The sequence below is a fragment of the Hydra viridissima genome, unplaced genomic scaffold, assembly GCF_058129835.1.
Source record: "Hydra viridissima isolate aposymbiotic clone 2 unplaced genomic scaffold, HvirCarnegie_v1 scaffold_16, whole genome shotgun sequence".
NCBI lineage: Eukaryota > Metazoa > Cnidaria > Hydrozoa > Anthoathecata > Hydridae > Hydra > Hydra viridissima.
In genome coordinates, this window is record NW_028324315.1 from 829,687 (window position 1) to 844,438 (window position 14,752).

General features: G+C 32.2%; 2 protein-coding genes and 1 pseudogene across 2 annotated transcripts; all 3 read right to left on the minus strand.

Annotated features, from left to right (window-relative positions):
• Window positions 1-11,540: 11,540 nt before the first annotated feature.
• On the minus strand, window positions 11,541-12,695 carry LOC149877215 (uncharacterized; annotated as a pseudogene).
• LOC149877216 (uncharacterized) lies at window positions 11,541-14,458 on the minus strand. The gene is made up of 2 exons (XM_090074016.1): window positions 13,876-14,458; window positions 11,541-13,767 (listed from the first exon to the last, which is right to left on the minus strand). The coding sequence occupies exons 1-2, from the start codon at window positions 14,220-14,222 to the stop codon at window positions 13,179-13,181; spliced, it is 936 nt and encodes a 311-aa protein (XP_089930142.1). The 5' UTR covers window positions 14,223-14,458; the 3' UTR covers window positions 11,541-13,178.
• LOC149877217 (uncharacterized) lies at window positions 12,732-13,159 on the minus strand. The gene has a single exon (XM_090074030.1). The coding sequence runs from the start codon at window positions 13,053-13,055 to the stop codon at window positions 12,732-12,734; it is 324 nt and encodes a 107-aa protein (XP_089930156.1). The 5' UTR covers window positions 13,056-13,159.
• Window positions 14,459-14,752: the final 294 nt, after the last annotated feature.

Here is a 14,752-nt window from a genome sequence, read left to right on the forward strand (position 1 = left end):
TTTGTGGTAATGGATCTCTATATATACAATACATAAATTCTACTCTGAGCCAAGTGTTATCTCATACGTGACAGTAGCTTAATGTACAATACCAGATAAAAAAAAAAATCAAACTCAAATGACCGCAGCTTGTCACCAAATATACGAATTTGTACAAAATTTCACAATAGTTAAAGAACGAGATATTATCGTCACTAAGCATCGACGTTACCGCACAGGCGGTAAAAAAACTTCGGTAAAATGCGGTAAAATTCGGTAAAATGCGGTAAAACGCGTAATACGCATTTTTACCGCATACGGTAAAAATACCTTTTACCCGTATTACGCTTGTTTTTACGCTTTCTTATTACGGAAGTCGGTAAAATTGCGTAAAAGCGGTAAAAATCGGTAATTCCGGTAAATTGTGATAAAAATTAGTAAAAGCGGTAAATATGGGTAAAATAGCGTAAAAAAATACTTATCTTTATCAAGCCACAAAGTTGTTAAATAGTAAATTACCTCCTTTTATTTTATTTAATTAAATTAGATTTCCTATATAAGCTTGACTAAAGTTAACAAAGACTACCAGTCTCAAAGTTCATACTTTAGTGATCTGATTAGTATACCAAACCACTACCAAACCAAACCATTTTCAATAAACTGTCTCTTTGGAATTAAGTTTGAAAGGGAAATGGATAGAATCTCTGGCTCTGGCGGAAAATCGGGATTTGTTCAATGCAATAAGTGCAAAAAAGTTATTGAGCTGTCTCAAGGTAGCAATAGTGGAATTAAAGCTCATTTAAAGTTAGTGTTTTACTCTTACTATAAGTATTTTATCCCTTTGTGAAACTTTGTGTAAATGCGGTAAAATATTCGAAAACCAGAATTTTTGAGTAAAATGCGACATTTTTCGATGAAAAAAATATATTTTGAATTACTCAAAATGCATCGCTGTGTCTTGTGGTTCATGTATTTGCTTTTTGTGAACTATTGAAACATTGTAATTTGCATCTTTTTTAATATTTCTAATTCTGCTATTTTCTTTCAGATAACAATTGCGGTAAAAAGTGATAAATGCGGTAAATTTGCGTATTACGCATTTTTACGCAATTTATGCAAATTCACGCATTTTTACGCATTTTTTGCAAATTTACGCATTTTTACCTATGGTGCAGTAACGCCGATGCTTAATTGTCACATACAAAAATAAGTAAAAGTGGGGATATTCCGCATAGAGTATCCGGACCGAATTGGCATGTTATTCAGAATCCGGCCGGATAATAGAATTATTCAGTTGGTGATACCGGATATTTCATGGTTATCAATAATAACAAAAAAAATCTCGTTTTAACTATTGCTGCAGTCTTAAAGATGGTGCTGTTAGTATTCCTAGAGATATATGAGCAGCACCATCTTTAACTAAAATATATCATTTTGTTGAATTAATTTCCCAGCTTTCTAACATATTGATCAATTTTCCAGCTATATTTATTCCTGTGTGAGGTTCTAGAAAATGTGAAGCATAGAGTACAGCATGCTTGCGTTCTAGAAATAAATGTTTTATGAGACAAGTAACAAGCCCAAAAATCTGAATTGAAAGTTATGTACCGTGATTTTGTTATTTCATTAAACACTTTTTTCTTTATATCGTCATACAATTGAGGAAGTACTTTCTCTGAAAAAAATGTCTGCTTGGGATTAGGTATCTAGGCTGTAAATGACCCATTAAATCAATAAATCCATCATCTTCAATAATACTGAATGGTTGTCGATACATCTCGATTAGGTAATCGTTACACTCGATTAGTTTATCGAGGTATTCTGCTATGTTTTTGCCAGTGTGGCGTATCGAAAAGGGACTGACACCCAGAATCCACCTTCTCAAATTGAAATTATCATTGATGTAGTGCAAGCTTTTTGCTTGATAGACATCATTAGAGTGAGAGGTCCAATGATCCAAGGTTATGGCCACCTGCTTGTAGTTGGGCAGTTCTTCATCCAAGATTTCACCAAGGCGAGTTTTCATGGCTTGGTGCAGCAATGGTACCTAGAATCGAATTGAAAAAATCGTTTTGATTGACTTAAAACTAAAGATCATCAGTGTCAAGAGTGACAAATCCTGACCGTTATTTTTTCGTCAGTGATAGAAATTACAATTACTGATTGTCAGTAATTCAGTTAATTAGGTTCAAATCTTACGTCAATGACGATTGTTAATTCTTCTATTAAATCACTTTTTAAAGTACTTGGCAAAGGTGGAAGAGTGTTTCACTTTGTACTTCTTGCACATGATGCCCATCATCTTGGAAAAAGCAGGTGTGTTGACAAGGTTAAAGGGCAGGTTATCACTTGCCAACCATTTCATGATTGCCATTTCTCTTGTAAGCTGATCATCTGAAAGAAGAAGCCACTTGTTTGTGGCTCCAGCATGCTTCCTCTTCTCGCCACGGTCAGCTTCTTTGACTTCAGCATTGTTATTAGAATTTTGCAGGACTTTTTTTTGCTTTTTCTGCTCTTTCTTCTTTCTAAAATTGCTTCCATTCTTCCGGGTGTTTATGCTGAAAGTGGTATCTGATGTTTGAAGTGATGCCTTTTGCCATTCCAAGAGTGATTTGCTTACCCTCAGACTCACATATCTTGCACTTGGCCTTGACCTGACCACCCTCGTTTACCTTACAAAACTATCGCCATATGGGGGATCTTGACATGCTGATGACACCTGGACTGTAGAAATTTAGTTGAAAAAAATGTAGTTAAATTTCGTAACTGACGAATATTTACGTTTACGAATAGTTAATAACGATTAAAATACAAATGACAAAAAATAGATTTCATTATCAATATCTAAATAAATTCAATAAACTTAACAATACTAATTAAAATACCGGTAAAAGTTAAACTTTAAAAACTCTTTTTTTAAAATGAGAACTATTTTAGCATGTGGAGCACAACTTTGTAAACAAATAAAATTATATAAAAAACACCATTTGTAAAAAAATCCATCTTGTTGTTTTCGAACTTTAACGCAAATTTTTAACAGAAGTTTCGTAACTGACAAATTATTACGATTGAATTTTCAATTAATTCCGTTAACTTAAATAAGATCGTAAGTTAAGAATCAAAAAATGACTTTTATTACGAAAAATGCAATTAATTTAATTGATTTTCGGAAGATTAAAATTTTCCTCGTTCGCGATTAAACTGACGCAACGTCGCACAGTGACTCAGAACGATCAAAAAACGGTAAAAATTAAATAAAATTTGACATAAATCGTAAATCAATAATGTTATATATCAAAATAATAATTTTTGGGTCAAAGATTTCAAATTTATTAATAAATTTTTTTTTTATGCGTAGCTTCGACGCGTATAACGCGCGCTTATGCGCGTATACGCGCGTTTAAGGTGTTTATACGCGTACAAAAATTTTTTTTTTCAAGTTTTAGAATCTTCAAGACAAACACATTATCTTGATATATTACTCTACTTGATATTTTTATAAAAATGGTTTTTAAAGGAGGTTGATACATAGAGAAAAAAAACTGTATTTATTACATTCATTTTATTATTTACATTATAACTTCATCTGGTAACGGTTTTCCTCGATAGCTCTTATGTTTTCTAAAAGATATGCTTGATACTTTTGGATCTGATCTTACTAGAAGGTAGTGCATCTGATTCATCATTGTGTTTAACCTTGAAATTTTTGCCGTGTGCTTAAGTCTAGAATTTCTTATCTGTTTATTTAAACTCTCCAGTGCATCTTCCGAACATACTCCGACTGGCAAAGGTAATTTATGTGATATGGAAGAACTATGAAGCAGCAGTTTATGTACAGTGGGAGGCATAACATACCAGTTGTAGAAATTCACTATACGTTTAGCTGTTTCAGTGCAGTATAAATCTAATTCATTGATATTAATAGAATATTCACAAGATATGGTTATGAGAATATTATGCAATCTTTCAATTATATCACAATCAACTTTAGTAATTTCAGAAAGAGCTTTACTATTTTTAAATGCTCTTCTGGTAGTATTGCCGTCATTGGTATTTTCAGACCCAGTTTTAGGCATGTCAACATATAAGCTTAACCGTTCTCTGAAGAGTACCTGAATCTGTTTTTTTTTTAAGTCTACAGATAATTTTTCCTCAATTGTTTTTGGCTTATACTTTTTAATTTCAATTTTATAACTCAAATGAAGAATAAATTCCAAGCATTTTATCCAGCAATGCAAAGCTGAAATTCCAAGCCCCAAGGCTGACTCATTCTCAGTTTTTGCTTTTAATAAACCAATATTGTTCATTTCGTTGGGTTTAGCATTGCAAACATTGCAGGATTGAGTGGATTTTGTCTCTGTAAGTGCATTAACTACTTTATTATCAAACATTGTAAGATCAACTCTATAGCTGATATTAAAGGTCACCTTTCTTCCTGCAATATCAAAAACTTTGCAAAACGTCTTTAAGGTATTTATTTGATTTTTTAGATCTGATTCTTCTTCTCTGGATAAAATTGGACTCTCTTTTTTATATTGTAGATGAAGAGGTCTACAAAAGTGACAACTTGAAGGATTTGCATTTTTCCAAATTTCGCCATCTTTTACTTTGAGCAATAAAGGCACAAAAGCTGTACTAAAAAGATTTTCTTCACTTAAATTCTATACTTGTGATGCTTGTCTCAAAGTATTTCTGTTTATAAACACTTTGGCTTGATGCTCCATCAAAACCAATCTTTCCATATAAAATTCCAAATATTTCGTTACCTTGACCACAATTAGGCATATCAATCATTTCAGTTATTCTACTCACAGTGTGATCTAACATGCTTTGAAGAGTACACTTTGCAGAAATTTCAGAAAAATGTATATTCTCAGGATAACATTTCAATTTTTCCACCAAAATATCGTGCAAGGTAGGATAAATATGTACATTGTGAACAAGAGCTGAGTTTCTGATCATTTGATATTGTTTATCGCTGAGATCAGTGTTCATTTTTAATGCAAGAGCTTCCTCTACACTCATAATGATGGGAAAGGTTTTATCCAAAGTTTTATCAACTTTTTCTATCTCTAAAACATTAGACATTGTTTTTTAAAAAAGAAGCTTTTTTTTTTTCTCCAGCAGCATTTGCACTTTTTGCAGAAGCTAAAAATAGAGCTTCATGATGTTCAGTGGCAAGTTCTTTTATTTTTTTTTTCTTTTGCTTTGCTCTCCAAGAACACTCAATTGCTTATGGGGCCTTCCAGAACCAAAATGACTATTTTTATTGTTCATAAGGTTTCTTTGAAGCCAACGATTTTCTTTTTGTATAAATTCGTCCACATTGTGTTAGTTTTCTCTTCACCTTTGAAATAAATATAACTAAAGCAACCTTTACTTTATTTAAGTTTTCTTTGCAAATTTCTTTAGTATTTTTTATTTCATTAAGTAAATCCTTCCATAATCTTAATTTATCCACTCCTAGTTCACGTATCTTTGGGATAAGATCTAATCTTTTCATTGTTATTGTTTTTAAGAACCATCATTATAATAAAACTAATAAATCAGAAACATTTTAAATTACATTATATATTTTTTTACTTTACACTGTTTAAATTTTTATTTTATATTGGCTTTAACAATTGTCACATTGTTACATCCTGTAATAACACTATATTACTAAGTTAACTTTATATTACAGGAAATACTAAAGTTGTTCAGTTAAGCTTTTTCAAACATGTTGTACTTATCAAATAATAAATACTTTAAAAAATGGCGGAAAACGAGGTTTTTAAGTGTTTATCAACATTTTTATTTCTTTAATAACTCCCAATACCGCAGGAGACCGCAGTAATCCCTTTATAATTTTAAAGTAGAAATGTTAATTAACTAGAAAAAATGTATATATTTTTGGAACTCGGTGGAACATTTTTTTAGCTGATATATAAACAGAAAAAATACAATTTCTTGCAACCTTTTTTTTAGAAAAGTCTTTAAATTTAAACAAAAAAATCAGACTTTTTTTTTCTTTTGAGTAAATTTGAAATATATAGAGCCAAAAGATATCTTTAAAAAAAGTATACACTTTTATTTAAATTAAAAATACTCTATTTTAGTTAAATAAAAATCTCACATTTTTCAGATTTCTTTGAAAATAATATCAAATTTTTTTACTTCTTTTAACTATAAAATACAAAATAAAAGTTTTATGAAACAGTTATTTTTACTTTTGAAATAAAAAATTATTGCAATTTAATATTATTTAAAAAAGGGCACTTAATTTATAGAAAAGTTGTGAGGGGTTTATTACCATTTATTTGCTGTTTTGAGTCACTGTGCGTCGGTTAATCGCAAACGTAAGTCTCTTCTCTACCAATATTATATTAGTAATATCAAAATGTTTTGACATTTTGAACGCATGCTTGAATAAATAGTTTATTTTTAAAAAATGTCAAAACACTTTTTTTTTCATTCCATACCGCGGCATACTAAATTAATTGATGCTAATCAAAATAACATCTAGCTGCCAATCACTTTAGCAATTAAAAGAATAATTTTTCACATTGAAAATCAATAAGTGTCATTTGAACTGGGATTTAAAACAAATAAAATCAACCTAAACTTAGCATTTTACAAATAGTCATTGATTGTTCAAAGTGTAAAGAAAAAGTGTAAAGATGATGAAGTAGTGTAAATATAAAGTGTAAAGAAGAGTCAAAAACTTCATGGCCAGCTTTGACATGAAAAGTTATTTGCAAAATTTAAGGAAAATAAGAAAATGCAGTCAATATACTTTAAAATTTTATTTTTGGTTTTTGATGTCAATGTTAATAAAAATAATCTGAAGTTTATATTTTTTGTCTTTTTACGTTAATGGCAGCAACCTTTCGATGCGATTGTTTTAACGGGATTTAAATTTTTTAATTTGACCTTTTTGTGGATTAATCTTTAAATGACATAGAGATTTTGGCTTATTACTTTAATCAACATGGAGATTGGTATATATCAATGTCATTTTTGTTTTATACTATTTTGACATATATCAATGTTAAATATAATATGTCAATTATCGTATTGTCTGGTTGCTTCTTGTAAAGAATGAGAAAAAAACTCCTGATTTTTGAGAAAATGCTTCTGATTCAGTTCGGCCCTTGTCCCACAGCACCCCTTAATGATAACAAATTGTGATAGTTTTGTCGAGTGCAGAAGATTTTAACATCCAAACTGCAAATGACTGGTTCAACGGCTTAAAACAACTATTATTCATTGACGGTAGGAGTGCTCCACTCGAACATACACTGCAACTTCGTTACCGAACTTGAAATTGAGAATATTGAAGTTACTTATTTTTTATATTATTTAATAAATTTGTTGTCAACTTCGTTGAACCTTTGGAGACTGGTTGTTCCTTTTCAGCAATTAAGGTATTCTAAAGCATAATTAAAGAAAAAAATGTCATTTAGAACTGGGAGAAAAAAAGGATGTGAGTGGAGGGAAGTTTGATAAGAACACAGTTAAATGTGATGATTTTAAACTGAAGATTAGTAATAAAGTGGAGGGTGTTCGTGCACATCTAGAAAAATGCAAGAAAAGGAAGGGCAGAAAATGTAAGCCAGAAGATAATGTTGGAAGCTCATTGAAAAGTAGTAGTGTTGCTTCTAATACTTCAGATATGTCGAAGGTGTTGGTTTTTGGCTGTTTAATTTCCAATTCAACTCAAGAAGCTAAGCTCAGAGCTTCTAGTCTTATTAACTTTGTTGTCAGTGTAAAATCAAGACAACTATATTTCTATTGCTGTTATATATTTCTCTCTGACTTTCTCTGTTTTGTATAATTGATAAAGGTTTTCCGAATTCTCCATGGCGATATTTCTTACGCAATTGTCGCGACATTAGTACAATGAATTATACAATGAATTATACAATAAGCTATTACAACAGTCAGAACATCTACTTAGCAGAAAGATTCTTTAGATAAATAGATTGCTTGCTTTTTCTTTGGCTCAAATCAATCATTTATATAAATTTGGGGGCCAGAGTTTTGAAATCTTTGCTCACTTCTGCAGCCAAGATATGTTCCGGCAAATCGCAATAAGAAGAAGAGCTGTAGGATGATGTGTACAATGATCTCTCAATTGAGGTTTGTAAAGAACTTGAGAGCACAATCACACTGGTTTTCAGCCAAGATGGGAGGTCAAAGCATTCAGAATAATCCAATCATTCCCAACTCAGTTCATGATGGAAAAAATAGTTCATTTCGCAACATTGTTTATTCTGAAGAGAAGAAAAGAATTACAAATTATTTCTTCACGATGAAGCAATTGTAGAGATAAAAACACATTACAGAAAAGATGTGTTTGCTATCTGCACAGATGATGAGGTCAAGATGGTGAAGATTATCTATAGAGAGTAATCTAACAGTTCTTACGTATATATGTATGACTTACGAGTGCAGTGCTCATTATATGAGTTTGCTGGAAAAAGGATATTGATAACACTGTCATCTTGAAGCAGATTGCAGAAATTCAAGAACATTTAGAAATGTTTATCATGCCCATGGACTGTTAAAGAAGAAAAGAGGGGGTACAACACATTTACCCAATTAAATGGTTTGGAACAAGCAGGTTGCATGCGTAGAGACCTACAGGTGAATGTACAACACCTATTATCCGAAGGAAAGGGGAAGGGGGGAGGAGAGAAAGGGGGGAAGAGTGGGGGACCTGAAAAAAGTACCCGCAAATATTGGGCAATTGATTGATAATATTTGATTAAATATGGAGAAGCTAACTATTATCTTGAACAAATGAAGACGTTCAGGCGCTACTCGACTTCCTCTCACTCCTCCCCCCCTTCCCCCAAATTTTATGACTGATTATGATAGAGAGTTTTTATGCTGATAAAGAATCGCATAAAAGTATGTCTCAAAATCAATGGAAATTGTTCTAAACTAAAGTTGAAAATACGAAATTATACGACAAATCGCTAATATTCACCATCTTGAGTAAACTAACTTTATGGTTAATTTTGTTCTCACAAACAAAAGATTGCCAGCCTGGTTTTTGTTATTGAAAAAATGTCAAGGAAATTCTCGTTTGATGCTGGCGTCTGGATGACGGCATCTGGATGACGAACAGCACTACCTTGATGAGTAGAAGGCATTAACAGATCCAGTACGCGAAAACTTAGATGAGGAGTGGCTGGTGGAAAGAGACCCGAATATTATTAGTTTGCTTTATAAGCTAACTCTCAAGGACCAGGAAATGTTCCCTAAAGGCATGTTCTCGTGTTCTCTGCAGACGAGTCTTACCCCATCCCAATGGTGGACAGTTGTTAAAAAGAAATAAGTTTGTATCTCCGAGTTTTGTGAATTTTTTTGCATGTCTGCGCTCCTAACCAGCTACTTTAACCTTCATTTAGAGGTAATTCTCAGCATTAGGTTTCATCTTAGCAAATTTTTGGTACCGGTTGGATTCAGATAAGGCAATAGAGCTGTTAAAGATCTACGAAGCTATCCATAACTCTGATGATTAGGCAAACATTTTTAAAAATAAAAAAGTACAAATAAGTGAATAAATATACAAATAACTAAAAAGAAAAAGACAACTAAAGCATAGTAATGTCTAAATCAAATGAAGTCTGCCATAAATATGAGTATCTTAAAACTAAAATATTAGGGCGCTACTGCAGTTTCTCCCCTTCCTTTTTTTTTATGATTGATTATGATAGAGAACTTTATGCTGATTCAGAAAAATATAAAAACATAGACCTCAAAATAATGGAAAGTGCTCTAATTCGAAATCAAAGTTGTTTAAATCCCACTAAAAACCCTAATATTCGCCATTTTGAGAATAATAAGTTAATTAAGGGTCTGCGTATCGTTTCGTTTCCATATCGTTATCATTCCGATATGATATCGGAATAAAAAATCATCGGAACGATACGCATGTTCCACCCTAAGTCTGTTTTTAAACGAAGCCGGGCTTGGGGTGATGTTTCACCCCGAGTGCGGTTTTTCATTTAAACTCGGGGTCGGTCATGTTTCACTTGGAGTGAGTGACTTTTAAATGCGAATTAATATTTAGAATTTCTTTTGTAGCGAGTTTTTAAATTAGTTTTACTCCTTCAAAACACAAATGCACAAGATACAATGATTTTAAAAATATTTCATGATTTAAAATATAGTTTATTATATTATAATTTTAGATGTAATAAAAAAATAATTATTTGAATGTCTATGAATATAATGTCTAATTTGTACCTTAATAATCAGAAATGATTTCATTTAATTTATATTACGGATCAAACCGTAAAAAAAAAATTATAAAAAAAATTCAGCAATCCAAAAAGATAATTACTTTTAAAACTTTCAATATCCGCAAAAAATATTATTTTAAAAACTTTCAATATCCATACTTGAGGTATACGTGTCGAACTCGGGGTACCTACCCCGAGTTCGGCACCCCAAGCCAGGCTCTGCGTAAAAACCAAACTCAGGGTGGAACACGCAGACCCTTAAAGTTAATGATCTTTTAGCTTACAAAAGCAATACATTAATAGCATGGCTTTTACATTAAAAAAGTCATTAAAGTATGCTTATCTTGCGCAATTTTTTGTGGCTATGAAAATCGCCGTTTTTTTTGATTTATTAGAGAATAAACTATATTGCAAGGAATGTACTTTTGTAATAATTTTTAAAAAAGAATCCAACAGTTTTGTTTCCTAAAAGAAGAACTTTGGAAATTTAGTTCATTGTTTTATTACAAGTAAAACTATAAAATGTAACCCTCAAACCCCGTTTTCTTAATAAAAAAAACCAGAGTACAATACGATAATATTTATTCATCAATTTTTCTATATTCTACCATTCTACGTTCAACCTTTACTTGAAATCTTCCATTAATTTCATTTGTATCTTCCATTAATTTCATCGTTATAACATTTTCGTTATAATACTTTAAAATAATAAGCTATAGCTGATGGTAACCAGTAGGGTGATTCATATTTGACGAATTTTTGAAAATCAAGTTGGTCCTACCTGGAATGGTTGACCACCAATATAAAAATAATTCTAAGCCCAAAAATTTTAATGTCACGTGACTTTAGAAGTCCCCGCCAGCCAAATTTGTGTATAAAAACATAGCAAACTTCAGGGGTCTGGCGGGCACCTTTATAATCAACACGGAAAGCCAACTTTTCTTCTGTATGGTATATTTTGGACTACTTATTTATAATAGGGTAGGACCAAAAAGAAATACGGTGGTATTTATTCCACATGATGTGGAGAAAGTGGCCGAAAAACCGTTTTTTTCATAAAATGACGCATTACGATGTATAACTGACGCTTGTTTATTCTTCATATTTAGATCAAATTTTGAAAATTAATATTAGAACTAAGCATTAATGATGTTTATATAGAAGGGGCATGTGAATAGCTACCCGCCCCCCTCACTCTTTAATAGGGATTTATACCCCCTCTATCCCTTCTTCATTTGAAGGAGGGGGGCGGCGAAGTTATTTAAATTTTATTATAAATCATATAATTTTAAACTACTTTATTTTTTTTAGCAAAAAAAAACATCATTTGGCAAAATAAATATTAAAATCATGATATTTAAATATAATATAATTATTGCAATGCATAAATATAGTATATAAATCATGTTATTTTTTTCTCTGCTTTCCTATTGCTTCATACGCTAGCTGCAACTGTTCTTTTGTTTCTGACCCACGGAGGTGATCTCGTCTTTGCTGCACAGCTAGTATAAGTTCTTGGCAATCATCCTCATTGTGAACATTGTTCACAAACTCTAATACAAGCTTTACAGCCCTTTCAGAACAATCGTTCACTACTTCAAGTTTACATACAAAATTGGAGAATGTTTTGAACTGGTCAACATAGCACCACATAGGAACAGGACAGTTTAACCAAAGTTTGTCCTCCATTCTTGTCAGGTTTAATAAACTGAAGATGAACCAAGAGTTCTCTCCTATTAATGGAGTAAGTCCTGGTGGCACTTCTTGTTTAAATTTTAACTTGTTTATCAAGTTTGACTTCTCTGAATGCTGAAAGTGATCAGGAATTGGTTTGGAGAGTAATGTTTTTGCGATGTTTTCTTTCTCCACATCAGGAAGGGTAGGGTCTAGGAGAGCAAATGGAACCAAAGTTTCATCTAAGTACCAAGTGTGCCTTTTCATTGACATCATTGTACTTTCAATTCCGTTTAGAACTCTCTTGGAATCAGAGTCGCGTTTTTCTACATATTCTTTGTACAGCACCATTTGCCAATAGGCTTTTACATCCTGAAATGGTGCCGCTGAGGGCAATGAGGTTCTCAGAAACCAGACAGAATAGAAAATTGCGATAAATTCTGCCATTGTCTTTAACTCTTTATTTTGGGCAGCAGTCAAATCATAGGGCAGATGTGTTCTCAATATCTAAATCTTCAAGTAGTAAATGGCTTTTGACATGAACCAAGCATGAGAAACACAGCCTGGAGCTCGCACTTTGAAAAATATTTTAGGATACAGATACATCAGGGTAAGTTCCAATAACTCCCTATAATCCCCTCTTGGAAATATGTCAGTGTTTAATGCATCTTTGCAAAACTGGATAGTTTCCTCAATCTGGGTTGCCAAGAAAGTATTGCTGATGGAATTGGTATCAAACCTTATTAAATTGGAAGAATCAACAGTTTCCTTGATGTCATTCCAGTTTGTCTGAAACCGTTTGAACATTAAATTTTCTGGAGCTGCTGTTTTGCCTGAGGTAATTTACTCCCAGAAATGTTTGAGATGAAGTTCATATATATGCCTCCTGCAGGCAAGCTCTAATAAAATAGATTCCTGTCTTTGACTGAACCTAATATTGGTTCCTGAATGTCTTCCAGTATTTAAGGCAGTTGTGTCAAAACATAGTCCCTTCACATCGTCACGTATTCCATAATCTTCAAGTACATTATACAAAGCTTCATACTGAGCAGCTCCAGTCCCATGCTCCATTACTGGAATTCCAAGAAGCTTAATGTCTCCATCAATATTAGCTGAAACAGCAAACCTGTCTCTTTTCTCTTTTTTCCCATTAGTAATATCTTCCATAATTTTTCCATCAAAGTGAGCTATTATGGGGAAAAGTGCTTTATCAGCAGCTTTTTTAACCCCAATTTTGAGCTTGGCAGCATTTTGCTGGATGGTTTTCTTTTGTGCCCGCCAAATAGTAGATTAACACAGTAAAAAGTCTTTAACATTTCCACCTGAATTAACAACCAAATCTGTACACACATGCAGCAAATCTCTAGAGGAAATATTTTTGGAAACTGAAGTCATAGCAATATCTTTTACAAAATCCTTGGCTAATTGTGGCGTGTCATTACTTGGACCTGGTTGATCGAAATCAAACGAACAATCTGAGTCTATGCTGGTATTTACATCACTGGTTTCTGAGGAAAACTGAAGCTCTGTAGTAAAATCATCTCTCTGAGAAAACTGTTCAACACTGTGTACTAACTGTGGATTTTTCAATCTTCTCTGTTCTCTCTTCTTAATTCTCCGGTTATAAATTTTGTCTTTTTTACCCAGAGTCATTTTACGACTGGTTTTTTGATCTCTCAAAAATTTCATATCGGTACAATACGAATCTTTATCAAGACAAGTCTTCTTTAGAATATCTTGGATATTTGGTTTAGCAATCCAAAAAACTTTCTTTCCTTTTTTTTTGAAATCTTGTCTAGCTTTTCCTGCTTGTTTTGAGTTCTTACACTTACTTTTCTTTAAATTCTCCCAGCTGTTGATCAGATCAGTGATATGCTTCCTATAATAATATATATAACAGGTTTAGAAAATATTATATTATCCAAATTTTGTGGTGTGTTTATGGTAACCTGTCCCTTTAATTTGAATTAAATTTTGTTTGGTGTACCTTATAAATGGATCAGTGAGTATCCCATCCTTGTATCCTCCGTCTACCCATGGTTTCTTAACTGCGAACATAATGCAATTTTCAGGACAGCTACCAAGACTAGAACACTTTGCTGTTTGACGACCAATGGTACAAGCAATCAGCTTTTTTGTTGGAGTTATTTTGTCTCCAGATCGTCTGAACTGAAAGTAGAGAATAATGTCTTTATTTGTTGAAAACATTATTTCTGGAAGATTTTCTTTAAGATCCTCTTCTTCAAAAAGATATGCCCTTGTTTTAAGTCTAGTCGATCTTGACATCTTGGTTTCTAAAAAGTAATTTGATAAAAGAAAACAATTGATATTCATTCTTTGTTTAAGCCAAATGTATTTTACAATAATAGTTTTGTATATAACCGCAGACAGTATAACTTTTGTAGATTGTTATGGATACACCACATACACACAGAATGTAAAATTACGACAAAATGTCTTCCGCAAATACGACAATATGTTAGTTTATAAAACCGCGGAAACGAATAATTATTCCAAAATATTAAGGAATCAAAATGTTATCATAATTTAATGTTTATATTTTCTTTTTTGCTAAAGAAAATATTTATAATAAAATTTAAATAACTTCGCCGCCCCCCTCCTTCAAATGAAGAAGGGATAGAGGGGGTATAAATCCCTATTAAAGAGTGAGGGGGGCGGGTAGCTATTCACATGCCCCTTCTATATAAACATCATTAATGCTTAGTTCTAATATTAATTTTCAAAATTTGATCTAAATATGAAGAATAAACAAGCGTCAGTTATACATCGTAATGCGTCATTTTATGAAAAAAACGGTTTTTCGGCCACTTTCTCCACATCATGTGGAATAAATACCACCGTAT

Bases quoted from the DNA above. Each gene is read 5' to 3' on its own strand.
- LOC149877217 (XM_090074030.1), bottom strand. From the start codon at position 13,055: ATGGAAGATATTACTAATGGGAAAAAAGAGAAAAGAGACAGGTTTGCT.
- LOC149877216 (XM_090074016.1), bottom strand. From the start codon at position 14,222: ATGAATATCAATTGTTTTCTTTTATCAAATTACTTTTTAGAAACCAAG. The intron at 13,768-13,875 runs GTACACCAAACA...ATATTATTATAG, and splicing joins CTCACTGATCCATTTATAAG to GAAGCATATCACTGATCTGA.